At 38.4% G+C, this 26,816-nt stretch overlaps 1 protein-coding gene across 2 annotated transcripts in view; it reads left to right on the forward strand.

Annotated features, from left to right (window-relative positions):
• The window catches only part of PRKG1 (protein kinase cGMP-dependent 1), a 1,248,991-nt gene that overhangs the window by 145,000 nt on the left and 1,077,175 nt on the right, over window positions 1-26,816 (forward strand). For both annotated transcript variants that reach the window (XM_059397429.1, XM_059397428.1), the window contains exon 2: window positions 20,487-20,653. In XM_059397429.1, coding sequence (XP_059253412.1) covers window positions 20,487-20,653 — 167 coding nt within the window. The remainder of the gene's footprint in view (window positions 1-20,486; window positions 20,654-26,816) is intronic.

Consider the following 26,816-nt stretch of genomic DNA (forward strand, 5'->3'; position numbering starts at 1 on the left):
TTTGGACTCTATTTTACTCCATTGGTCTTTGTGTCTTTCTTTGTGCCAGTCCCCTATTGTTTTTATTACTACATCTTTGTGGTATATCTTAAAATCTGGGATTATGACACCTCCAGCTTTGTTCTAATTTCTGGAGATTGCTTCGGCTCTTTGAGGTCTTTTATGGTTCCGTATGAATGTTAGTACCATTTGTTCTCATTATGTGAAAAATGATCTTGATTTTTTTTTAAGATTTTATTTATTTAACAGAGAGATCACCAGTAGGCAGAGAGGCAGACAGAGAGAGGGAGGGAAGAAGGCTTCCTGCTGAGCAGAGAGCCCGATGCGGGGCTTGATCGCAGGACCCTGAGATCATGACCTGAGCTGAAGGCAGAAGCTTAACCCACCGAGCCACCCAGGTGCCCTGATCTTGGTATTTTGGCAGGGATTGCCCTGAATCTGTCCTGTGCTTTGGGTGGTATAGTAACAAAATCCTACCTTTCCCCTCATTGGGCCTGCAGTAAGTCCCACAGCTTCTACTTGCAAGGTATGCTTTGGGTTTATTTACACTTCTGCCTGATTCTGCTGTCCCCTTCCTAACCTCAGTCTTCACTTTATCTTGCTTGAAAATACTGCAGTAACACCTTCCTGAGCTTTCCTGCCTCTCTCCTACTTGTAGTTGTTTTAGTTCATTCATTGCAATCCTAAGTGATCTTTTAAAAATATAAACCAGACCCTGTCATTGACTATCCTTGCTTTGCTTTATTAGTTGCTTTTCATTCATCAAGAATCCAGTTTTCTCAGTCTTCAAGGCCCCGTGTGAAGCAGTCCCACTTATGTCCTCAGATTCACCTCCAGCCATTTTTCTCTCGATCAAAATTTTCTACCCTCCCCTCTTCTCCAAACTTGACACAGAAAACATTCTGTTATCCCTGCCTGGACTGCCCTTCTCCTATGAGGGGAGGGATGCGTCTGATCCTTAAATCGTAGCCTGATTATTACATTTTTTAAAGAGATCCTTATTTCAGAACCCAAAGAAGTCTTCCTATTGAGTTTGCATTCAGCACCCATTTTGTAACCTTCCAAACACTTTCTCTGTTTTAACAATATTATTTGTTTGTTGACCTCTATGTCATGTTTCCTCTCCTACTAGAATTGTAACTCTTAGAGGATAAAGACTTTGTTTCACCCATTGCGTGCACCGAGTGCCATACTGAGGCACTCAAGACATGCTTGGATGGATGGTTGGATGGATGGATGGATGGATGGATGGATGGATGGATGGATCTAAGGGACAGGTAACTACAGATTACTGTGTAAGACTGCCTGATAAACTTAAGAGTCTTGAAGTAGCACTGTGGGATGGAAATGAAACGTGACATCAACCATCTTGCTAAGTTGCAGGATTGATTTGTTTCTGGAAGTTTTTACTGGGACGATAAGATGAGACAACATGTCCCACAGCACCTCAAATAAGAATGCTCCCAGGAATTTCTTCTTGGCAACTCTCCTTGTACTGCGACTCTGCCCGTGAGGAAAGTTAGTGTCCTCATGGATTCTCCCCCTCTTCAAGTTCCTTTGGCCAGTTCATCTTCTCGTCATTCCAGAGACTGACAAAGAAGTAGAAACTGGGGGGGGGGGGGGGGCTGTGTGCAGAATGTTTGTCTAGCAGCCCCCGCAACTTTAGTAACCTAGTCCCACCTGTGGGTAATCATGACCCTACTGGTTCATAAAGGAGTCCTTGAAATCATGGCAACCACTGCCCCAGAAGTGGTTGCCACTCATGTCTGACCCCTGAATCCTCATGTTCGATCTAACTTGAGCCTCAGGCTCAAGCATCAGAGTCTCAGGCTCTGTTCTACCCCTTGGATTCATTCCTTTAGGTAGGTGTCTAGGTGTCTCTAGATGCCACTTTCACTCACTACTCCATAAACTTAGCAGCCAGCTCTCCTTCCTTCTATAGCCTGTTTTGGACTTCTAAAACCTTGGCCTGGCAAAACCTGAGTCCCCCCTCCTTTGACAGGCTGGCATCATTCAGACAGTTTTAGATCAGGTAACCACTAACATAACTTTGTGTTATGAACCCTCTGTCTTCTGTATTTATTTATTACACTCAACCTCCTTGGCTTCATGGCCTGCCTAAATTTCTTTATGGTTTCCCTGTTTCTTCTTGTCCTTCGCTCACTGATGATTGTGACCTTATTTCACGAGGGACACATTTTTGGGAATGGTTTTCAGATTTGTAGGTATGACTTTGTTCCATAAATACTGGGCTCGTGTCAGCAGCTACTCTAGGTCACTTTTTCGATCATTTTGTGGATAATTATGGTTGTGTTTTAAGCCCATCAATCACTATTGTCTGTATTTATCTGCAGTGGCAGAATTTGAGCTTAGAATTGTTGCATTGGAAATATAATAAACATTCAGTATTTGCCACTGAAAGGGACAAACTTCAGAAGGACAGTATGGTACAAGGGGATAAACAGTGGATTCAAGTGACAAAATCACATTTTTCTTCCTCTTTCCCTCCTTCCCTCCCTCCCTCCACTGGCTTTTTTTGGCAAAAATTTAGATAGCTAACTTATTAGAGTGCAAAAACCATTATATGAATAGGTTTTGTTGGGCTTATAAATGTACATTTCAAAATTCTGCTGTAAAAATACTTACATGGAAAGCATTTAATGTTTACTATGTTATATTCAGACTTCTCTGAAATATATCTGTATTTTGGTCATTAATTACACCAATTGCAAAATGGTGATATTTTGCATTCTTTTTTGGAATATTATAGTTCTATTTTATAGGCATAACGAGAGGTCTCTTTTTATTTTGAATTCAAATACAGATACTCACCCAAACTGACAGTAAACTTTTGTACAAATCATTTGCCCTCCATATTTGTATATGAAGTCCATCTGAGGCAGGCTTTTGGAAGGGGAGGAGAAAGAGGGAAAGGGGATGTCCTCGAGGCCAACGAGAGGACAAGTGTGAACACAGCCAAAATGAGTTGAATTGTGCTTTGGTGAGTGCTGTGAAGTGTGTAAACCTGGTGATTCACAGACCTGTACCCCTGGGGATAAAAATATATGTTTATAAAAAATAAAAAGTTCAAAAGAAAAAAATAAATTAAAAAAAAAAGACAAAATCTTAATAAATTGGTTGCAGTGGTTTTCAGAAAGAGTACTGATATATAAATTTAGAAGGCAAACTATACGTTATTATAACTTGTTTTTAATCTCAATAAAAATGAATAAAATTATTTTCTTCTTTTAAAAAAAAAATGAGTTTAATTCCATTGCTGAATTCAAGAGATGGTTATCTTCCCATGAGAGCCACAAGACAGATTCAAACTTCTCTCATGTGGAGGATGAATTAGGTCAGAGAGGGAATCTCCCCAAATGAACCATCACAGAATTTTCTTATACTATAGTATTATTGTCAAATGACCCCAGTTCCCTACTGGTATGATGGATTTATGGAGACTTTGCCCAGTGACTGAAGGTCTGAGAAAGACACAAAGAGAAACAAAGACATAGAGAGAGAGACCACGAGATTATGAATGTCTATGCAATGAACAGAGGTTGGAAGCATGTTTATTTCAAGCAGAAGTCAGTAGACCCGAGTTCTACTTTAATCTCTTCCATGGACTTGGCAGGCGTCTAACCTCGTCATGCCTTTGTGTTCTTATCTGTCACGTCGGGATAATAGTAACATCTGTTCTACCTACTGCACAGGTTTGTGGCAATAATAGAATGAAATGTTAGATGGGGAATTGTTTTGAAAGCATGCAGTGCTTTCTGCAGATAAAAGGTTATATTATCCAAGCATAGCATTCTTACTTTTGCAGAAGTGGAGATAAGTGAGAAAAAATGTTTGCTTTTGGATTTTATAATTGGAATAATTTATTCAAATTACCAATACAATTTTGTATTGTGGGCTTGTTAAGTCAGACAGTTTAGGAGAGCGAGGCTGAGCAGTGAGGTGGGTTTATCTTTAGATTGTGACTCTCCTCTGTCCTGGACCACTTGCAGGACATTGAACTGGTAAATGGCTACTCTGAACCTCAGTTTCCCCATGACGAACTCAGCAAGTCCTTGTGAGATTTCGGGGGGGCTAGGGCTCCTCGCTGAGGAAAGCGGATTAACCATATGATGAATGGTGGTAACGGTTAATACAACTACCACCCTGATCTCCTATTGTCCTTATTGATTCATTCTCTACACTTCGGTTAAGAAGCTTGGAAACCACAAAGTTTTTACAACCAGGAGCATGATTATCTGGTTTTTACATTTGCGTCCTTAAAGAGTTTCTCGTTATACATATCATCTCCCTTCAGGCTGACTCAAAGCATCTAATGTATTAAAGCCCTAATGCAAACTAAGGTGTTTGGGGATGAAATGGAACAGCATTCATCAAAATAGAGCATTTGCTCCTGAAGACTTGCGGGTCACTGTAACGAGGTTAAATTTGGCTCAAATTTCCTGGAAGCATCCCTAGAGGAAATAATGAATGACCCAAGTTGTAATTTTCAGCCAAGGGAAAGAAAATACATATATTTGGCGGGGGGGGGGGGGCAGTTGATAGAGAAACATGTTATTTTCCTGCTGCTGAATTCAAACAAATGGAAGGTAATTTAAAATGTAGGGCAATTTATCCCAGAGTTTAAATCTGCGAGGTACCTGAATGACAGGAAATTTTTCTAAAATGATTTCTTTGATCATTAAAATCAAGCCATTGAAGTCCTTGAAATGGCAGCGTGTAAACACACAGCGATGAGTGGGTTTTCAAGAGCTGGACAGAACATCATGGTGCCCCATCTGTGCCCCAGAGGCAGAGTCACCCTGTGTGATGGGGAACTGCATGGGTGTTCATGGCGTGGTCAGCTTGACCTTGTTGGAAATGACTGCATTCTAAGTGATCTCAATTTTCTGAGTGTCTTGAGAGAAGAACTGTCACTTCAAAATGTTGAATGGCAATCGGACATGTTAATGTGTGTCAGATGTTTTCTTCCCAATCATTGCCCTGTTGTGCCATTTAGATATTGAAACTTTAAAAATAGAGTGAATTCACAGTAGACCAGGCCACATGGTTCTTACACTCTGTAATGTAACACGGATGGTCTGACTTAATCACATGGAAAGCACTTGACGGTACTTCTGTGAAACCCCACTTTTCTACTTCCACAATATGAAAGAGAAGTTCAGAGGATAGGAGTTTGATCTGGGCTCTTTTGGACACTGTTCTATTTTAAGTGAGGCTCGCTGGTGCGAAGTGGCTGTAAAATGCATGTCTAGAGGGCTGAATGACTTGAATAGTTGAATGGAAGGCTTTCACATTGACTTTTCGGAAGCTGGTGAACACGTACAAAGAACAATAATTTCCTTTTCCTTTAATTAGTCCAAGTCTGCTCCATCTGTTAACATCGCAGCAGTGATTTCAACAGCTACTTCATACTGTTGCTAGTTAGTTGGAATGAGCACAGAGTATTAGTTAAACAAGGAGAAGGCTTATGGGATAGTTGGATACACAGATATTATGGGTTAATGATCTTCTCCTTGTCCCAACTGTGGTTTTTTCTTTACAGTTAAAATATCTCAACTGCATTTAGATATTCATCTATTTTAGAACCATAGGGTAAATATTAGAAGGGAAAAGCAACCGGAAATTATTTGCAATGCATGTAATAGACAAAAGATTACTAGATAATTAATAGATAAAACATTCATTGGAACTATGTTGCTGTCACATATTTTGACCCAGCGATTCCCATGTTTTGTATCAGATGCTGATTTTCATTCTGAATGCTGCAAACCATTTTGATTTCTTCGTGACCGTTTTTGCTGCAAGATGGGAAGAGCCGCAGCATAATTGGTTGATGTGAAAATACAGCCTGAAACTTGTTGAAAGCTGATTTTCAGTTTTGAGGAAATCTCTCAGTTGGTCAGGAGCTTGGCAGGATTAAATGTTATCTTTTAGAAATTGAGACTGATTAAAAAAAAAATAAGGAATGGGGGCTGATTGATATTTCTTTGTTCTTGGCCAGCTACTATCTACAGAGCTCGTTCAGGAAAGCCGTCACACAAGAAATAGTACCTACTGTTTGGACAGAATTGTAACCCTTGGGGCAGCAAGAGGACCACTTCCAGAATTTGTCTTGCTTACAGGGGACCCCCCGAATACTTCATAGCAGCTGGGGGGAGTTACCCTATTGTAGTGACTCCTGACACTAGCAACTCTTAAGGGGCCTTGCAATGACTTTATCTGAGTAAACCATCTACAAGGGGGTTTGGACTTCTGACGGGCCACCTACAGACAATACTAGAGGCGGGGGGGGGGCTTTGAAACTGCATTTAAAATATTTAAACTGCTAAAATAAATTTAAAGTTTAAAATATATTTAAAATTTTAAATAAAATTTAAAACGCTTCTCCTGACGCATGAGCCTAGAACTGACCGCTGAGAGCTGATGATATTGTGAGTCTTGTTTTTGCTTTTGTAGCCAAGAAGCTGATTGCAAGAGTTTTTTTTTTTTAATTATTAATTATTTTTATTATCATATAATGTATTATTTGCCCCAGGGGTACAGGTCTGTGAATCCTCAGGCTTACACACTTCATAGCACTCACCATTTCACATACCCTTGCCATTGTCCATAACCCAACCATGCTTCCCATACCCCTCCTCCCCCCAGCAACCTTCAGTTTGTTTTGTGAGATTAAGAGTCTCTTATGGTTTGTCTCCCTCCCGATCCCATCTTGTTTCATTTTTTCCTCCCCTACCTCCCAAACCCCCACTCTGCCTCTCAAATTCCTCATATCAGAGAGATCATATGATAATTGTCTTTCTCTGATTGACTTATTTCACTCAGCATAATACCCTCTATTTCCATCCAAGTTGTTGCAAATGGCAAGATTTCATTTCTTTGATGGCTACATAGTATTCCATTGCATGTATACACACCACATCTTCTTTATTCATTCATCTGTGGATGGACATCTAGGTTCTTCCCATAGTTTGGCTGTTGTGGACATTGCTGCTAAAAACATTGCTGCTATAAACATTGGGGGGCACGTGCCCCTTTGGATCACTACATTTGTATCTTTAGGGTAAATACCCAGTAATGTGATTGCTGGGTCATAGGGTAGCTCTATTTTCAACTCTTTGAGGAACCTCCATGCTGTTTTCCAGAGTGGTTGCACCAGCCTGCATTCCCACCAGCAGTGTAGGAGGGTTCCCCTTTCTTTGTATCCTTGCCAACATCTGTTGATACTGACTGGTTAATTTTGGCCATTCTAACTGGTATGAGGTGGTATCTCACTGTGGTTTTGATTTGTAGTTCCCTGATTCCAAGTAATGTGGAATACTTTTTTTTTTTTAAAGATTTTATTTTTATTTATTTGTCAGAGACTGCATGCAGGGGAGTGGTAAGCAGAGCAGGTAGAGGGAGAAGCAGACTCTCCACTGAACAAGGAGCCCAATATGGGACTTCATCCCAGGACCCTGGGATCATGACCTGAACCAAAGGCAGACACTTAACTGACTGAAACACCAAGGCATCCCAATGTGGAACACTTTTTCATATGTTCCTTGGCCATTTAGATGTGTTCTTTGCAGAAATGTCTGTTCATGTCTTCTGCCCATTACTTGATTGGATTATTCGTTCTTTGGGCATTGAGTTTGATAAGGTCTTTTTAGATTTTGGATACTAGTCCTTTATCTGATATGTCGTTTGCAAATATCTTCTCCCATTCTATCAGTTGTCTTTGGTTTTGTTGACTGTTTCCTTTACAGTGCAAAAGCTTTTGATCTTGATGGATACCCAATAGTTCATTTTTGCCCTTGCTTCCCTTGCCTTTGGGGATGTTTTTAGGAAGAATTTGCTGTGGCTGAGGTCAAAGAGGTTGCTGCCTGTGTTCTTCTCAAGGATTTTTATGGCTTCCTGTCTCACATTGAGGTCTTTCATCCATTTTGAGTCTATTTTTGTGTGTCATGTAAGGAAATGGTCAGTTTCATTTTTCTGCATGTGACTGTCCAGTTTTCCCAACACCATTTATAGAAGAGACTGTCCTTTTTCCACTGGACATTCTTTCCTGCTTTGTCAAAGATTAGTTGACCATAGCATTGAGGGTCCATTTCTGGGCTTTCTATTCTGTTCCATTAATCTATGTGTCTGTTTTTGTGCCAGTACCCTACTGTCTTTGATGATTACAGCTTTGTAATAGAGGTTGAAGTCTGGAATAGTGATGCCGCCAACTTTGGCTTTCTTTCTCAACATTCCTCCGGCTATTCGAGAACTTTTCTGGTTCCATATACATTTTAGGATTATTTGTTCCATTTCTTTGAAAAAAAATTTGATGGTATTTTGATAGGGATTGCATTAAATGTGTAGATTGCTTTAGGAACCATAGACATTTTCACAATATTTGTTCTAATCCATGAGCATGGGACATTTTCTCGTTTCTTTGTGTCTTCCTCAATTTCTTTCCTGAGTACTTTATAGTTTTCTGAGTACAGATTCTTTGCCTCTTTGGTTAGGTTTATTCCTAGGTATCTTATGGTTTGGGGAGCAATTATAAATGGGATAGACTTTTTAATTTCTCTTTCTTCTGTCTTGCTGTTGGTATATAGAAATGCAACTGATTTCTGTGCATTGATTTTTATATCCTGACACTTTACTGAATTCTTATATGAGGAGTTCTGGAGTAGGGTCTTTTGGGTTTTCCACATAAACTACCATATCCTCTGCAAAGAGTGAGAGTTTGACTACTTCTTTGCCGATTCAGATGGCTTTTATTTCTTCTCATTGTCTGATTGCCGAGGCTAGGACTTCTAGTAGTATGTTGAATAACAGTGGTGATAGTGGACATCCCTGCCATGTTCATGACCTTAGGGGGAAAGTTCTCAGTTCTTCCCCATTGAGAATATTTTTTATTCTCAATGAAAAATGTGGATTTTTCGTAGATGGCTTTGATGATATTGAGGGATATGCTATCTATCCCTATACCTTGAAGAGTTTTGGTCAAGAAAGGATGCTGTACTTTGTGAAATGCTTTTTAAGCATCTATTGAGAGTATCATATGGTTCTTATTCTTTCTTTTATTAATGTATTATAGCACAATGATTGATTTGTGGATGTTGAACCAACCTTGCAGCCCTGGAATAAATCCCACCTAGTCGTGGTAAATAATCCTTTTAATGTACTGTTGGGTCCTATTGGCTAGTATTTTGGTGAGAATTTTTGCATCGTGTTCATCAACGATATTGGTCTGTAATTCCCTTTTTTGATGGGATCTTTGTCTGGTTTTGGGATCAAGTAATGCTGGCCTCATAAAATGAGTTTGGACGTTTTCCTTCCATTTATGTTTTTTGGAACAATTTCAGGAGAATAGGTATTAATTCTTCTTTAAATGTTTGGTAGAATTCACCTGGGAAACCATCTGGCCCTGAGTTCTTGTTTGTTGGGAGATCTTTGATGACTGCTTCAATCTCCTTACTGGTTATGAGTCTCTTCAGGTTTTCTTTTCTTCCTGGTTCAGTTTTGGTAGTTTATATGTCTCTAGGAATGCATCCTTTTCTTCCAGATTGTCAAATTTGCTGGTGTATAGTTGCTCATAATACGTCCTTCTAATTGTATTTCCTTGGTGTTGGTTGTGATCTCTCCTCTATCATTCATGGTTTTATTTATTTGGGTCATTTCCCTTTTTGTTTTGATAAGTCTAGCCAGGGGTTTATCAATCTTATTAATTCCTTCAAAGAACCAGCTCCTAGTTTCATTAATTTGTTCTGCTGTTCTTTTGGTTTCTGTTTCATTGATTTCTGCTCTGATCTTTATTATTTATCTTCTTCTGCTGGGTTTAGGCTTTCTTTGTTGTTCTTTCTCCAGCTCCTTTAGGTGTAGGGTTAGGTTGTGTATTTGAGATCTTTCTTGTTTCTTGAAAAAGGCTTGTATCACTATACTTTCCTCTCAGTACCACGTTTGCTGTTACCCACAGATTTTGTTCATTATCATTATCATTTGTTCATTATCATTTGTTTCCATGAATTTTGTTCAGTTCTTCTTTAATTTCCTAGGTGACCCATTCATTCTTTGGTAGGATGCTCTTTAGTCTCCATGTATTTAAGTTCTTTCCAGTTTTCCTCTTGTGATTAAGTTCTGGCTTCAGAGCATTGTGGCCTGAAAATATGTAGGCAATGATCACAGTCTTATGGTATTGGTTGAGACCTGATTTGTGACCCAGGATGTGATCTATTCTCGAGAATGTTCTGTGTGCATTAGAGAAGAATGTGTATTCTATTGCTTTTGGATACACATTCTATTGCTTTTGGATGGAATGTTCTGAATATATTTGTCATGTCCATCTGGTCCAGTGTGTCATTTAAGGCCTTACTTTCCTTGTTGATCTTTTGCTTGGATGATCTGTCCATTTCAGGGTGAGGGGTGTTAAAGTCCCCTACTATTATTGTATTATTGTCGATGTGTTTCTTTGATTTTGTTATTAATTGATTTATATAGTTGGCTGCTCCCATGTTAGGGGCATAGATATTTAAAATTGTTAGGTCTTCTTGTTGGACAGACCCTTTGAGTATGATATAGTGACCTTCCTCATGTCTTATTACAGTGTTTGAGTTAAAGTCTGATTTGTCTGATAAAAAGATTCCCCACCCCCTGGTTTCTTTTGATGTCCATTACCATGATATATGGTTTTCTACCCAGTCACTTTCAATCTGGTGGTGTCTTTGGGTCTAAAGTGAGTGTCTTGCAGACAGCATATCAATGGGTTTTTGGTTTTTTATCCATTCTGATACCCTGTGTCTTTTGACTGGGGCATTTAGCCCATTTACATTCAGGGTAACTATTGAAAGACACGGATTTAGTGCCATTGTATTGTCTGTAAGGTGACTGTTATTGTATATTGTCTTTGTTCCTTTCTGGTCTACTACTTTTAGGCTCTCTCTTTGCTTGGAGGACCCTTTTCAATATTTCCTGTAGGTTTGGTTTTGTGTTTGCAAATTTTTTAAATTTTTGTTTGTCCTGGAAACTTTTTATCTCCTTCTATTTTCAATGATAGCCTAGCGGGATAGAGTATTCTTGGTTGCGTATTTTTCTCATTTAGTACTCTGAATATGTCATGCCAGTTCTTTCTGGCCTGCCAGGTCTCTGTGGATAATTCTTCTGCCAATCTAATATTTCTATCATTCTATATTACAGACTTCTTGTCCTGAGCTGTTTTCAGGATTTTCTCTTTGTCACTAAGACTAGTAAGTTTTAGTATTAGATGATGGCATGTGGACCTATTTTTTATTGATTTTGAGGGGGGTTCTCTTTGCCTCCTGGATTTTGATGCTTTTCCCTTTGCCATATTAGGGGCATTCTCTATTATAATTTGCTCCAATATATCTTCTGCCCCCCCTTCTTCTTCTTCTGGAATTCCAATTATTCTAATGTTGTTTCGTCGTATGGTGTCACTTATGTCTCGAATTCTCCCCTCGTGGTCCAGTAGTTCTTCGTCTCTCTTTTGCTCAGCTTCTTTCTTCTCTGTCATTTGGTCTTCTATGTCATGAATTCTCTCTTCTGCCTCATTTTTCCTAGCAGCAAGAGCCTCCATTTTTTATTGCACCTCATTAATTCCTTTATTAATTTCAGCTTGGTTAGGTTTTAGTTCTTTCATTTCTCCAGAAAGGGACTTTATTTCCCCAGACAGGGTTTCTCTAATATTCTCTATGCCTTTTTTGAGCCCAGCTAGCACCTTTAGAATCATCATTCTGAACCTAAATCTGAGATATTACCAATGTCTGTATTGCTCAGGTCCCTAGCTGTTAGTACGGCCTCAAAAACTCAAAAACTCACCACAAAAAAAAGTGGTGAGTTTTTCTGCCTTGTCATTTATCCAGGTAAGAATATATGAATGAGAGAATAAAATACTAAAAGGGTGGCAAAGACCCCAGAAAAATGTACAGTAACCAAATCAGAGGAGACCCCAAGCCAGGGGAAGAAGTAAGGGGGTAAAAAGAAATTAAAATATATATCTATGTATACATATATATATATTTATTAGACTGGTGAATAGAACAGAGCCACCCACTTGATTGTGGGTGCATTTTGCTCTCTTAGAAGAAACTTCCTCCAAAAATTTTAAAGAAAGAAAAAAATATATATATATATATATACACACATATATGTACATATACATATATGAAAAATAAGGGTAAATACAACGAAGGGATGGAATATGACTGTAAAGATGAAAATTCAAAAATTTTAAAAAAAGGATTTGTTTAGATAAGTTGGTTGAAAAAAGAAAGAAGAAAAAAATACAGGTTGAGGGGAGAGAATGTGCTAGGACTGGAGACAAGAAAAAGGCCTTGTGCTAGATTTAGGGTATATTTTGATCTATTAGAAGAAATTGTGTCCCAAAATTTTTTAGAAAAAAAACCCCGATATATATATACAAAAAATAAAGTTAAATACAATGAAGGATAAAATATGATTATTTTGATAATGATATTTTTTATCAAATGATAAAATATCAATTATTTGATAATGATAAAATATGATCATTAATGAAGGTTTAAAAAGATTATTTTTTTAGAAAGGTATTGTTATGATAAACTAGTTAAAAAAGGTTAAAAGAGGAAAGAGGAAAAGTTAAAAAAATAGAATAAGAAAAAAAATTTAAAAATTTAATTCAACTTTGCAAGATTAAAGGATCATGGGGAGAAAGCCATGAATTCCATGTATTGCTTCCCCCTATCTCTGGAGTTCCGCCCTTCTCTTTGATCTCTGAGCTTGGTCTTGGCTGGGTGTTCTTGCTAATCTTCTGAGGGAGGGGCCTGTTGTAGTGATTTTCAAATGTCTTTGCTGGAAGTGGAATTGTCCCGTCCTTGCCAGGGGCCAGGCTAAAGAATCTGCTTGGGTTTGCTCTCGGGAGCTTTTGTTCCCTGAACGCTTTCCGTAGAATTCTGGAGGACGGGAAAGAAAATGGCGGCCTCCCAACATCCAGCCTGGAGGAGCCAAGAGCTTGGGGCCTCACTCCTCAGGGCGCCCTCAGAGAGAAGCAGTCAGTCCCTCCCGTCTTCCTGGTCTCTGGCCACACTCTGTTTGCACCTGGCCTGTGACTGAGCATTTCTATCTCTGGTGCACAGCCCCATTTGAAGTCTCCAAACCTAGCAGATTCCTGCCTCCAGAGGAGGAAGGTGAGTCTCTGCGGATATGCCACTTGCGATATCCCTGTTCAAGAGCAGTGGCCTGACTGTGCCGCAAATCACACTTTACAGTGACCCCAAGCTGAGGGCTCACTCCTCGGCTCCATCTCTGCACCCAGCTTCCCAGCTCTGATACCTGCGAGCTCTGCTACACTCATACAGCCCGATCCTTCTGCGACCCCATCGGACCTAAGACCACAATGTCCCTGTGAGGGCTACACCCCCTCTTAGCCTCTGGAGTGGTGTCCCTCAATGGAGCAGCTTCTAAAATTTCTGATTTTGTGCTCCACTGCTCTGCCGCTTGCCAGGAGCCAGCCCCACCCCATCTTCCTGTTGCTTGGATTCACTTTTCTGCACGTCCTATGTTTCAGAAAGTGGTTGATTTTCTGTTCCTAGAATTGCTGCTCTTCTCTTCGATCTCCTGTAGAGTTTGTGGATTTTCAGAATGGTTTGGTAACTCTCTAGCTAAACTCCTGGGACCTGATGTCATTTCAGTCCACTGCTCCTCTGCCATCTTGCCTGCAGAATTTTTATATGACATTTTTCAAGTGCTTTCGGTGATTTTCACTATTAGTGATTATTTAGTAGCTTTAACGATTTTTTTTAAGTGCGAGGAAGTCTTTCTCAAAGGGAGAGACCAGATATTAATTTTCACCTGTTTGGGCTCAGTCATATTTGCTATTGCATGGTGTGCCTTCCACAGGGGATAGAGGCTGTCAATGGACAGAAAATTCTTGGCCTTGGAAGATATCCTGACATCAGAGAAGAGACCTTATTCTTCCCTAATATGCAAAAGTTGCCTGGGAGTCAGTGACTCAAAATCCAAGAAAATGTGGGATTTATGAGACAGGGGTTCTCCCTATTAACATAGTAGTAAGTTATAGCTTTAGCATCCATTAATCAGTGAAATACATGGCAGAAAACCTCCATGAATTCAGTAATATTTTAAATTACATTTATGTTATTTATATTTTTTTATGTCTGATATCTCACTTGTCAACCACACCCCTTCTCCTCCTTCACTGAGTTCCTGAGGCTTTGGAAAACACCGAGGGTCTCTCCCAGCCTTCAAGAAGCTAGAACACTCACCTTCTGCCCACTTGAAATCTCATCCCCTGTCCCTTTGCTTCTTGTCCAGTCTGTCCTTCAGCCACAGAGGTCTTCTTTTGAGTCTCTGGACAGATCAAGCTCATTCCAACCCTTCTCCTTTGTATGTGTTTTTTCTTTGACTTCGAGTGCTCTTCTCCTTAATCTTTACATGGTTAGATCTTACTGCCATGTAGTCTCAAGTTCAGAGAAGCCTTCATGACCCTTTCCTACCCTCCAACCCCCTGCCTCACCTGAAACAACCTTCCCTGCTCTTCGAGATAAGGCTAGCTCTTGCTGACCTACTCTAGGGAACCACAATGTACAATATCCTTTGGTTAATGTTGAGAAAACAGAGGCTGTGTGTATTGATAGTGAATACTGCTGGCTTTCTTGTTAGAGAGGTGGGTGTACATTTCCCTATACTTCCTTAAGATTACCCATGGTTACCTAAGATTGTGTAGAAAGACAGTTTCTATCGAATGCTCTTTGTGTCTATTCAGGAATCTGCAGTAAGTAAATGGGGGCATGGACTTCCCAGTTCATCTTCTGAAACTTGAAATTTTAGAAGACCTATGGCTGGAAATTGTGGCATTACATGATCTGGGGGATATTATACCACCTGATGAAATTTCAAAAGAAGGAAAGGATTGTCATGTTGGTTTCTACACTTATATATTAAGGCACATTAAATTCTCAGGGTGTTAGAAAAATAATCTATCTCCAGCCATGTGTTGGAGCCAACTCTTACTGGCTCATAGAGGAACTGCTTGTTAAATTTTCAGGAATTTTGCAAGCAGGTTGACTTTACATTAGTAGCTTGAAATCAGCTATGGTGGGAGTGTTTATACCATAGAAATTGGCAAATGCTACCAACCAGGGTTTTTTGTGTTTTTTTTTTTTTCCCTCCCCCTTCTGGAAAGCCAGTTTGCCAGCCCACCATTATATATCGCCGATATTTTAGAGGCTGACAAATTGATGATGACAAATCAAAAGGGCTAGTTCAAAATAACTTGGTTCCTTTTAGGGTGTTTGTACTTTGAAAGCCACACATTTGGAGTGTGGAAGAAAAAAAAAAAATTCTAGAGATTGTTTATACATAGAAGCAGACAGGAACGATCAGAAATTGAGAGCTTTGTATTTGCTTCTGACAGCCCCGGGTCGGGCTGCTGCATTCAGGCAGTGTGTTGCTAAAATATGTACTCCGAGAGGAGATAGCCACCTTCTGGAACTTGCGATAGCAGCTTTCGGCAGCTCCCTTGCTGATAACAGAGCTCACAGGTCTCACGTGCACCATCATGTTTTAGTGACAGTGAGCATCTTCGATTCTTTCTTCAGGAGTAGGAAAAGATTCATAGGATTGTGAGGTAGAGGCTCTGATGGATTATGGTCCATAGGTTGGAGCAGGTGGAGACTAGTGAGAGCTGACCTAATGTGTCACGCTTTTGGCTAGAAAGCACTGAAAGGAAAATTGCTCGGAGAGGCAGGGTATTAAAGATTCCTCAACAAGAATATCTTCGAGTTACACTTCACGGGGCACGAGACATCATTTGTGATATTTTAAAGGCAAATGTGTTATTGGACAATACTCGTGTGAAGGGATAAATGGTAAGACGTAGGTTGTCTATGTCTTGGTGTGTTTTAACATGACACGAACTCATAGATGAGTATCTTCTGTGTGTTTCTTCAGAGACTTGAGACTGAGGGTCTTGCATTTAAAAAGACATGTGAGAAGCAAGAGCCTCTTGAAGTTCCCCTTCCCCACTGACTTTGTGGCAAGCACTTGGAAAATCTGAATGGTTCTGAGAGATGGTGGTAGACCACCTTGCTTTTCACCTTTTCTGATGTCTCTGTGAAACAAGATAATAGTGCCACTTATGAGAAAAGAGAAAGCAGTTTTCTTCAGTCATCCTTGGACTGAGTGAATCTTTATTTATTTATTTTTTTGGAATAAGGCTTTACTTCTAAGCTGGTGGCATTTCTAGGGCTTAGATTTTTAAAGGATCACTATTAGTATTTCCCAAAGGATAAGATACCATCTGTAGCTAAACAAGTTGGAATTCTGGCACTGATAGCATCCAGGCTTTAGTATATTAGAAAATATGAATGTGGGATGCCTGGGTAGCTCAATCAGTTAAGCGTTTGCCTTCAGCTCAGATCATGATCCCACATTGGGCTCCCTGCTCAGTGAGGAGCCTGCTTCTCCCTCTCCCTCTGCCGCTCCTTGTGCTTGTGCTCTCTGTCTCTCCCTCTAACAAATAAATAAAATCTTCTTAAAAAAAAGAAAAGGGAAAGGAAAATTTGAACCTATTGATGACCTCGTTCTTCAATGCAAAGAAAACAAAGGAATTTTTAGTCAAGAGGATATTTATACTATTGTGATTATAATTAAGTTCCCGAAGGTCAGCGCTGTATGTCCTGATGTTCAGAAACATGATCCTAGAACAAGAGATCTACTGCCATTCTAGAGTTCAGAGATGGTGAAGAGAATTAAGAAAGGAAATTTCATGAAAATCATAGATCGGGACAGAGTTCTGGACCTTGTGTTGAAGACTCAAAAGAAACAGCTCTGTGCTTCAGGAGAAATGGAGTTCTGACAAGCTGAAATTAACCAAACAGCTAAGAACCCTGTCAGACTAAAGTAAAAGTCTCACTTTTAAAACAGTCTATTCTGAGGTCCCTAATGACTGGGCTGCCTCTTTATTAAGTGAAAGTTCCTACCATTAGTATTTAAACACAGACCACATGAGCAAGAACCTGTTGAAAAAAAATAGTGCTGAATATGTCAATAATAGCTAACCAATATTAAATATGTCATTATTAAAATGAGAATTAAATGAGGTTATTTTCTGTTTCTCTTCATAGCAGTTGCTTTTTATAAACTACCTTTAAAATGAAAGATTTTTCCATGTAAAAGAGCATGACCATTCTAGAAAATTTTATGAACTGAGAACGTAGAAAGAAAAAAATGTATGTATATATATATAGTTCTGTTTATTTATTTATTTTGAGAGAGAGAAAGAGTGAGCACATGCATGGGTGCAAATGGGGGGAGGGGAAAAGGAAGAGGGAGAGAGAGAATCAAGCAGACTCCACACTGAGCACAGAGTCTGAAATGGGGCTTGATCTCACGAGCCATGAGATCACGACCTGAGCTGAAACCAAGAGTCAGACACTTAACTGACTGAGACACGCAGGAGCCCTTCTAATTCCATCACCCAAGGCAACTCATGCCAACATTTTGTATAGTTCCTTCTAAAATTTTTACAGGTCATGATTACATACTCTCTTACTACCCGTTTTATTACTGCTGTTAATATTATTACCACCTTCTTCAGCTGCCATTTACTGAGATTCACATTCTGTTTGCACAGGTCTTCACGTATAATTATGTCGAGCTGGTAATTTTTTTCCAGTTTTACTGAGACATCATGAATATGTATCACTGTATGAGTTTAAGGCACGCAGCATGGTGGTCTAATTTACATTTATTGTGAAATAATAAATTATTATTATTCCAATAATAATATTGAAATAAAAGTTTCTATTTAAAAAACAGTAAGTTTTGGGGCACCTGGGCAGCTCAATGGATTAAAGCCTCTGCCTTCAGCTCAGGTCTTGATCCCAGAGTCCTGGGATCGAGTCCCGAGTCAGGCTCTCTGCTCCATGGGGAGCCTGCTTCCTCCTCTCTCTCTGCCTGCCTCTCTGCCTACTTGTGATCTCTGTCAAATCAATCAATCAATAAATTTTTTAAAAAACAGTTTTACTAAACAACCATCATCTCCTATAGATATACTAAAAAGTGAAACATTTTCCCCAATAACTCTCTCTCTGTATCACAGAGCGGTGTTAACAGCAATCATCTTGCTGTCCTTCATGTCCCTGTACTTACTTAGCTTCTAACTGCCAGTCTGTGCATTTTGATAGCCTTCCTCCAATTCCTTCTTCTCCAACCCCCACCTCTGGTAACTACAAATCTCATCTCTGCTCTGTGAGTTTGGTGTGTATATCTCTTTAAAATTAGATTCCACATGAGCGCCTGACTGGCTAAGTTGGTTAAGGGACTGCCTTCAGCTCAGGTCATGATCCTGGAGTCCCAGAATCCAGTCCTGCGTTGGGCTGCCTGCTCAGTGGGAAGTCTGCTTCTCCCTCTGACCCTCCCTCTTCTCATGCTCTTTCTCTTTCTTTCTAGCTCAAATAAATAAGGAAAGTCTTTAAAAAAATAAGATTCCGCATTTAAGTGAGATCAGACACTATTTGTTTTTCTCTCTTGGATTTATTTCACTCAGCACAATTCCTTCAAATTCATCCAGTTTGTCACCAATGATAGGATTCCCTCTTTTATGGCAGAATTATATTCCCGTGTGTGTGTGTGTGTGTTGTGTGTGCACACATGTATATACCACACATCCATCCACCAGTGGACACTTAGGTTGTTTTCCCTGTCTCAGCTGTTGTGAATAATGCGGCTGTGAATGTGGGGGTGCAGATATCTTTTCAAGTTAATGTTTTTGTTTCTTTTGGTAATATTCCCAGAAGTGGAGTTTCTGGATCATATGGTAGAGCTATTTTTAAAATTTTGAGAAACCTGCCTACTGCTTTCCATGGTGGCTGCACCAATTTCCATTCCCACCAACAGTGCATGAGGGTTCCCTCTTGTCCACACCCTCGCCGACACTTGTTAACTGCTTGTCTTTTTGATGATGGTCATCCTAATAGATGTGAAGTGAATCTCCTGGGTTTGTTTTTTTTTTTTAATTCTAAGTTTTCTAGATTTCTCTTTCATCTCTACATTCTCATATAAAACATTCTCTTACTCTAAAAACAATTCTGTATTCTATTTTCTCACTTAAAAATAGTGAAAGAATTTCCCCCACACTGTTAACACTCTTCATAAACAATTTTAATTGCATCCTAACAGTCAATTCTAAGTATAGTTTTCATAATGGTGAATTTTCAATTTTTTTATATACCTTCTTATTATTAAATCCAAAACCATTACAAAACATAATGTGTGATGGCAGTAGTCCAGTTGGACTGAGGTCCAGAAGAAAAGGCACCTGGAAATGGGGAGGGCTAATCCTTTACTCAGTATTCACTACTGAGGTCATTTCTTTGAGAACCACTTATGATGCAAATGTGGGTGGGGACCAGTTTGTAGTCAGATACTTGTCAAATTAACACTCTTAATATACAATTCCAGATGTTGTGCTTTCTCTCTGTGTTGTTAAGATCTTGCTTTTATCTTATCCCCAACTGCTCTCTGATTGTGCTCCTCCTGATAAGACATTTCTTGGTTTCCCTTTAATTTTTGTACCCTTAAGAGGTCATTTGGAACTTCTTACCCCTGAGAATCAAATTATCACCATCTTTAAGTTCTGCAAAACTTCCCTGAATTCCAGTTATAGTATTTGTAAATCTCTTTCTCACTAACTGCCTGTTTCATCCATGTCTAAATCTTGTCATGTTGAAAAACATCCCAGTCAAGGGTTTTATCTGCCCGGTTACCTCAAAATAGATTGTCTCTGAAAATGTGTAAGGTATGGATAAAGAAGTATCAGATTTCTGCCAGTTCTTTCAAACCATTAATTAGGAATCCAGTTTTTATCGTTTTTCAGTCAAAATATTATCTTTGAAACCCATACTGTAACTAGCGTTATTGTAAACATTTAGCACAGAGGAGAGAAAAAACTAATGATCGCACCCTCATAGGGCATGAGGTCTAGTGGATGAGGCACAGAAGAAACAAGTAAACAAATTGTTTTTTACTGTTCTGGTGTATAGTATGACACATTCTGATGTTTTTTTATAATATAGAAATACCGGGATAGTAGTGTCTATTCCATAAAATTCTTTTGTCTCTTTTTCACATTTATTCTTAAACTAAGTTGCAAACATCAATTTACAGTGCTTGTCCATTGGTTTTCTCGTAATCATTGTGATTTAAACACATTCTTTAAAAAAAATGGGATGATTTGCTTTTGCTTCTTTTTGGTTGGTCACACATGCATTCAGTGATACTTTGTTTAAAGCAGAATTTCTCAGTGCCTTTCTGATGGCCATGGAATTACTTTGTTCTCAGGTCTTTCAGAAAATGATTGGATGCCTAAGAAGAAAATGCATTGTAGTGTGCCAGGATGCCGTACGGCTCTGCTGAACTTCACAAACTATGAAAACGCTTGTCTGATGTGCCAATAAATCTTCTCTCTCTTTACCTAGGTCCAAGGATCTCATAAAGGAAGCTATCCTTGACAATGACTTTATGAAGAACCTGGAGCTGTCGCAGATCCAAGAGATTGTGGATTGTATGTACCCAGTGGAGTATGGCAAAGACAGTTGCATCATCAAAGAAGGAGATGTGGGGTCGCTGGTGTATGTCATGGAAGGTATGGTTTATAACTCTAATCCTCTGACATTCAAATATCCCCTTTTCATCTTATTAGCCTGCACACAGATGGTAGTGTATTACATGGGACAGTTCCATTCTTCCCTCTTTTGTTGTCGAGAAACAGTTTGGAAGAGACGTGGAACACGACTTAGATACAGTGGTTGACTAGTTGTATGAAGGGTTCGTGTTTAGAGTATTAAGCTGAAAATCTAGTATTCTTTTAGACATGGAGAAAGGATGATAGGGTGAGAGGAAAAAATGCTGTTTATTACACTGTGTAAGTCTGCACGCCACTGGGTCATTGAGCAAGCTCGTGGAGCTTCCAGAGGAGTTCGAGACTATTGGAAAGTATTTTGGTCCGGATAATCAAAGTGTCAACTCTACCTCTAATTTTCAGTGTATGGCTAGGTTTCTTGCTATCATGCTTCTATAAAAAGAATGTTTTCAGTGCTTTGTGCATGTGTGAATAAGGAAATCAGACTGGTTGGATGGCCTGTGAGCTACCTAATTAGTAAGAGTGATGGATTGTTTCATCAATCTTGTGCCAATTAAGATAGATACTATTTTGGAAAACAAACAAACAAACAAACAACTGAGGCAGACACCATACAAAAATATTTTATGCCCAGGTAAATTTTCATATTGTGTATTTCTAAGTTGGAATTTATAATGCCACCTTTTCCTTCTAGGAGAAAACAAAAGCCTGAATTAATGACTAGATCAGTTGAGGAAAAAGAAAGTTCAGAAGTGCCTAGAAGATCAGAGAGTTGCCATGCAACAGGATCAGTTTCTAGGTGGTGATTAGTGTCTCAACCCAAGGATTCATGGTGGTGTCCTAGAATTGTCAAGTTGATAGGTCATTAAGAGAGGGGGTGTATTTGGGCAAGTGACTTAACTTCTTTGAATTTTACCTGATTTGTAAACAAAAGGTCCTACTGACTTCCACTCCTTTCTGGCAGTGGTTCTCAACTGGTCATGATCGGTCCAGCCACAGGACATTTGACAATACCAGGAAATGTTTTTGGTTATCATAGTGGGAGTGCGGATAGATGGGGGAGCTACTGGCATCTCATGGTTAAAAACCAGGAATGCTGCTCTGCTGGGCTGTTGCCCACAACAGAGGATTATCTGGCCCCAACTGTCTTTAGTGCTGATGTTGAAAAATCCTGCTTTCTACTGTCTTTACAAGATTGTTCTGATTAATATGAAATAATTAATGTTTATTGTAAAGTATAAACCATTATAAAATAATAGTATATATTACTATTTCCAACCAATACCAATACTTCACCTTTTAATTTTTCTTTGTAATCTTTTTTGACATATATTAGGCATTCAACTTTGAAGTCATAATTTCAATAATTTTTTTTTCCTCTGTAAATTTTCAGCTTTTGGGTCAATGTTATGAAGTTTTTCCCCAGGCCAAAAGGAAATAAATGTTCCGCTAGTCTTTCTTCCGGATAAAAGCAAGACACAATAAACAAAAACACAAACAGTATTCAGTTGGCAGACAATTACAGGGGAAGGAGATGAAATTATAGGGCAAGAGTGTATGTGGGCAGTAAGCAGAAAAGATTAGAAAAAAGCAAGAAATGTACAGAGGGGAAGTATAGACTATAAATATAGAGAGAGATGTTAAGAAGCGCTAACAATTAAAAAATGAGGTTAAGGCATTTCTTAGATTATAGTTTATCAGTGGTTTTGTAGTTGATTTTTCATATAATTTATTGTCAGGCACGTTTGGAAGAACGGCCCTATTGCATAAAGTAGGTATACCTTACTTCCGCTATTTGCAGATGCTAATTATTGAAAATCCATTCCAGACGTGCTTATTTCTAGAACCTATGTTGTTTTCATTTATCTTGAATATCTCTTACAAATATAGATTTCCACACAACCTTGCAAATTTTTTTCTAAAAAAAATTGTCTTCATCCATACTGTTCTGGTTTCTAAGACTAACTGCTAGTTCACTAGCTATGTTAACAGAAGCTTAGAAATCATCATGTGTATTTACAGAGTGCTTAGAAAATGGTCCAACATATTGAGCATTCTTTGTATAAACACTTCCTGTGTATATAATTCATTTAATGTTCAAAACAATCCTATGGGGTAAGTGGTAATATTTATTATTCTTTATGGATGAGGAAACAGAGGCCCAATGAGGTTTAGTAATTTGCCTGTGTCTTCCAACTAGTTTATAGTAGAATTAGGACTGAAACTAAGTCATCTGGTTTCAGTGCACCAGCTTTTAACTCAGGGGCCATGTGTAGGGATTCTCTGGAGAAACAGAGCTGATAGATATCAATGGATAGATTATTTATTTTAAGGAATTGGCTCATGTGATTGTGAACACTGGCAAATCCAAAATATGCATGGTAAAAGAAGTAGGCTAGACATCTAGGGAAGAGTTGATGCTATAGTCCAGATCTGAAGGATGACTGCCAGCAGAATTCTTTCTTCTGAGGAGGTCTGTCATTTTTCTATTTGGGCCTTCACCTGATTGGATGAGGCCCACCAACATTATGAAGGTAATCTGCGGCTCACAGTCTACTGATCTGTATGTTAATTTCATCTAAAGCATACCTTCACAGAAGTATCTAAGATAATGTTTGACCAGTAATATCTGGATATCGCAGCCTAACAAGTTGACCCATAAAATTAACCATCCCAAGTCCTTGGCACCTGTGTGCATCTCCTCAAACCATGTTTCATTTCCAAATTAAGACAGCAGCAAGGTTGTAGCTCCACCTGATACAACGTGACAATTCTGAGTATAATTGAAAATCCACTAACACTTTTCTCACAAAAGGGTACAAAGTCCTTGGGTAATATTTACTCTTCTCCTTAATACCCATAATTTAAACTCTATGTTGTAAAGCTAATACTTAAATACTGTGATGTAAAGTCGATATATCTTATGTTATATGATAAGAGGATATGAGAGAAGAGAACGAAGAATTTGGTGTACATATATACACGCAAACATATATATATATAACAAAATGAAGAAGGCATACCCATGACAAGGGAAAGGTAAATACACTAATTTTTTCTCCATTGCTTCAAGCTAATTTCAAAAATTTTATTTATCTTCCTTTTCCTGCTGGACTGACTAAACAGCAAGTCCTCTTAATTATCTTTTTAAAAACAGGGTTTTAAATAGTGTATCAGTATTCAGAGTCACAGATTTTGCAGTGATGCTGTTGATTGCCTTCAGTTAAACTCATAAAATGACTATAATCTTATAAACTGATGCTGATCTGTCCCCAAGCTATAATTCTAACCAGTTCAGGGTAACTTTGGCTGATCTTGTGTTAATATCCTTGTGTCAGAATGATTTCAAGTTAAAAAAAAATCATTTAAATTTTTATAAGTTTTAATTGAAGAAATGTTTCATTGTTTAATTAGCTTTTTATCAACGTATTTATTCTTCTCAAAATTTAGATAGCAACGTTCTTAATAGAGATGGATTCTTTTTCATCTGTGAACATTAATATTTATAAAGAGCATTCCATAGCAACAATGGATGAGTAAGCTAGGGATGACCAGATCATTCACAAACTTGCTTATTACCCAGACCCAGGGAGTTTACATGGAAAATCAGTCTGATTTTCTCTGTCTCTCTAATTTAAATGAAGTTTCTTCATATAATGCTGTTTAACGTGTGCCTTAAGTGGTTTTTATTTTAGCTGGGCAGTGCCCCAAGTAGGATTGCACACCTACATGCCAGAATTTCTCATCGTTTTAGCAAAAGAGAATAGTCACATGGTCAGGACATCACTAATTAGGATGACTGGGGAAAAATCATCTGGGGGTCGTATAAATGTATTTTGTATATTATATATCCAATATATTTTCAAACAAAATGAGTTGTGGGACTTTCAGATACTTAAAATTGCCGGCTGGGAGAAGTTTCAATGTTAAGTTTGAGTCGGAATCTTTTGGTATTAGTGTTTTAAGGCGGTACCCTATGTAGGCTAAGTTGCTGAGGCTCTGTTTGCATTAATTATGTTTTCAAATACACCAATGATTCTTACAAATTACTTGAACACAGGTTATTTTCTTAAACAGACATTGGCCTTGATTATGATGTAAAATTTGTGATTCTCCTTATACTCTTGCCCTCCCTTTTATTATCATAGAGATACATTTTAGTCTATTGTGTTCCAAAATAAAACACATTCTGATTTTGTGCCTTTCATAGGTGATGTAAATAAACATCTTGTATGTGAATCTAATCAAATATTTTCATTTTGGAAAATGTTGAATTTGTATCCATCCAAGTGGTTGATTTGCACATTTCTTGTGATGTTTCATTGTGGAAGCCCATGGATTACATTTTATTTAAATTTACATTTTAAAAAAATGGCAAGTCATCTATTTAGTGTTCTATGAGCATTGGCTATTTTAAGTTAAACTTTTTAATGAAATCATCATTTTTTTTATGAGGTGCTTGAAAATGATAATAGCTTTTATGAAGTCCTTGTAAATGCCAGGGACTGTTTAATCCTTTTATAGGTATTAGGTTTTAATCTTCGTAGCAACCTTAAGGATAGGTATTCTATTACCCGCATGTTAGTAGCTACAGAACCTGATGCAAAGACAAGGTGAACAACTTGGCCAGGATCATCCTACTATAATATATATAGTGTATATATATTGTATGTATATATATATATATTTATATTTATTATATATATTTATATATATTATATATATATACACACATATATATATATATACATATATATGATGATGGGGCATTGTCAACTTTCAAAGTGCAGATTAGAAGCCCTGGTGATATATATTTATCATATAGGAGCCCATTAAAGATGCACAGCATGAGGCCATTGGATTAAAAAAAAATTGCTTGATTATTTTTGAGGAAACTGTAGAATGTGCGTGGCAATAGTGCAAAGAAAGAATAATGTAGATGCTTCCATAAGTACCTCTTTGGTCTCTCTGCCTCCTTGGCGCACTGAACTTGACCACACCCTCTATCTTTGACCATTCACTCCTCTCTTACCTGTAATTTCTTCTGTATCCGAAGGGCAACTGTGATTTGACTTCACCTTGGCCCGCCTCTCTGTCCCCATTGTTAGGACTCAACTCTGCTGTGTATCTGTAAGGACCTATTTTTTCGGTCTATAATGAATGGCGTTGACTTTGCTCTTCTCACAGCCCCCTCCCTTTTTTTTTTAAGAAGCTCATCACACCCACTTTTTAAATATGGCCTCCCTACACAGCTGCTAAGTGGTAATTGACTATTCCCAACAACACTCAGGGACAAGCCTCATGTTCCTGGCGTTACTCTGCTGCAACGACACAAAGTTATTGGGTTGTCCCCACTCAGTGGGGTGATACAAAGTCTGCCCATTAGGCTGATGTCCAGCACTTTATTCTTCAGTGTGGACATGAATCACCGTGCTAGCCAACATTCGCAAGTTGGCTTACGCAACATGATCCTTCCAGCTCTGTTCCTTTCTCCCCCTGAAACATTTTTACTGCCTTTATATAATTAAATGATGTATGAAAGCGGACATTCAAAGAGGGGTTTAATATAAAATTGAATGTTAATGATGATTTTCCCCATGTCATTTGGCATTCAAAATACTCCCTGAGAGTATGAGGGAATTGAATGCATTTTCAAATGAATGAGCTCTCCCAGTAATTTTAACATGACAAACAGACCATTTAGTTCTCCAAAATCAGGTGTTGCCTCTTGGCCTTGGAAGTTTTTCATGTTAATCTGAAAGCTATCTTTAGAACTGTTGAAATACCAATGAGCTTAAAGTTACTTTGCAGTTCTTTCATTGGACCAAGCATGTAATATTAATGTGAAAGAGGAAACCTAGGTACTGCTTGAATAAAGCCAAAACAGACTTCTGTTTATAAGAAGTCATCAAAAACCAAGTGGATCTGGAAGTATGAAATGCAACTTTTAAACTACATTTCAGTTATGGAGTCAATGGTGAGGGCAAAGGTATGGGATGTTTAGACGACATGGGGATATCATGTATATTCTGGGGTGCCAAGTTTCAAAAAAGCCTTTGATAGACTTGACCACGTCCAGGAAATGAATAAATATATGTATGTGTGTATAAATAAATATAAATAATATATATTATATATTTATATCATGTATATTTATTTATAAATA

Source organism: Mustela nigripes, chromosome 4 (genome assembly GCF_022355385.1).
Source record: "Mustela nigripes isolate SB6536 chromosome 4, MUSNIG.SB6536, whole genome shotgun sequence".
NCBI lineage: Eukaryota > Metazoa > Chordata > Mammalia > Carnivora > Mustelidae > Mustela > Mustela nigripes.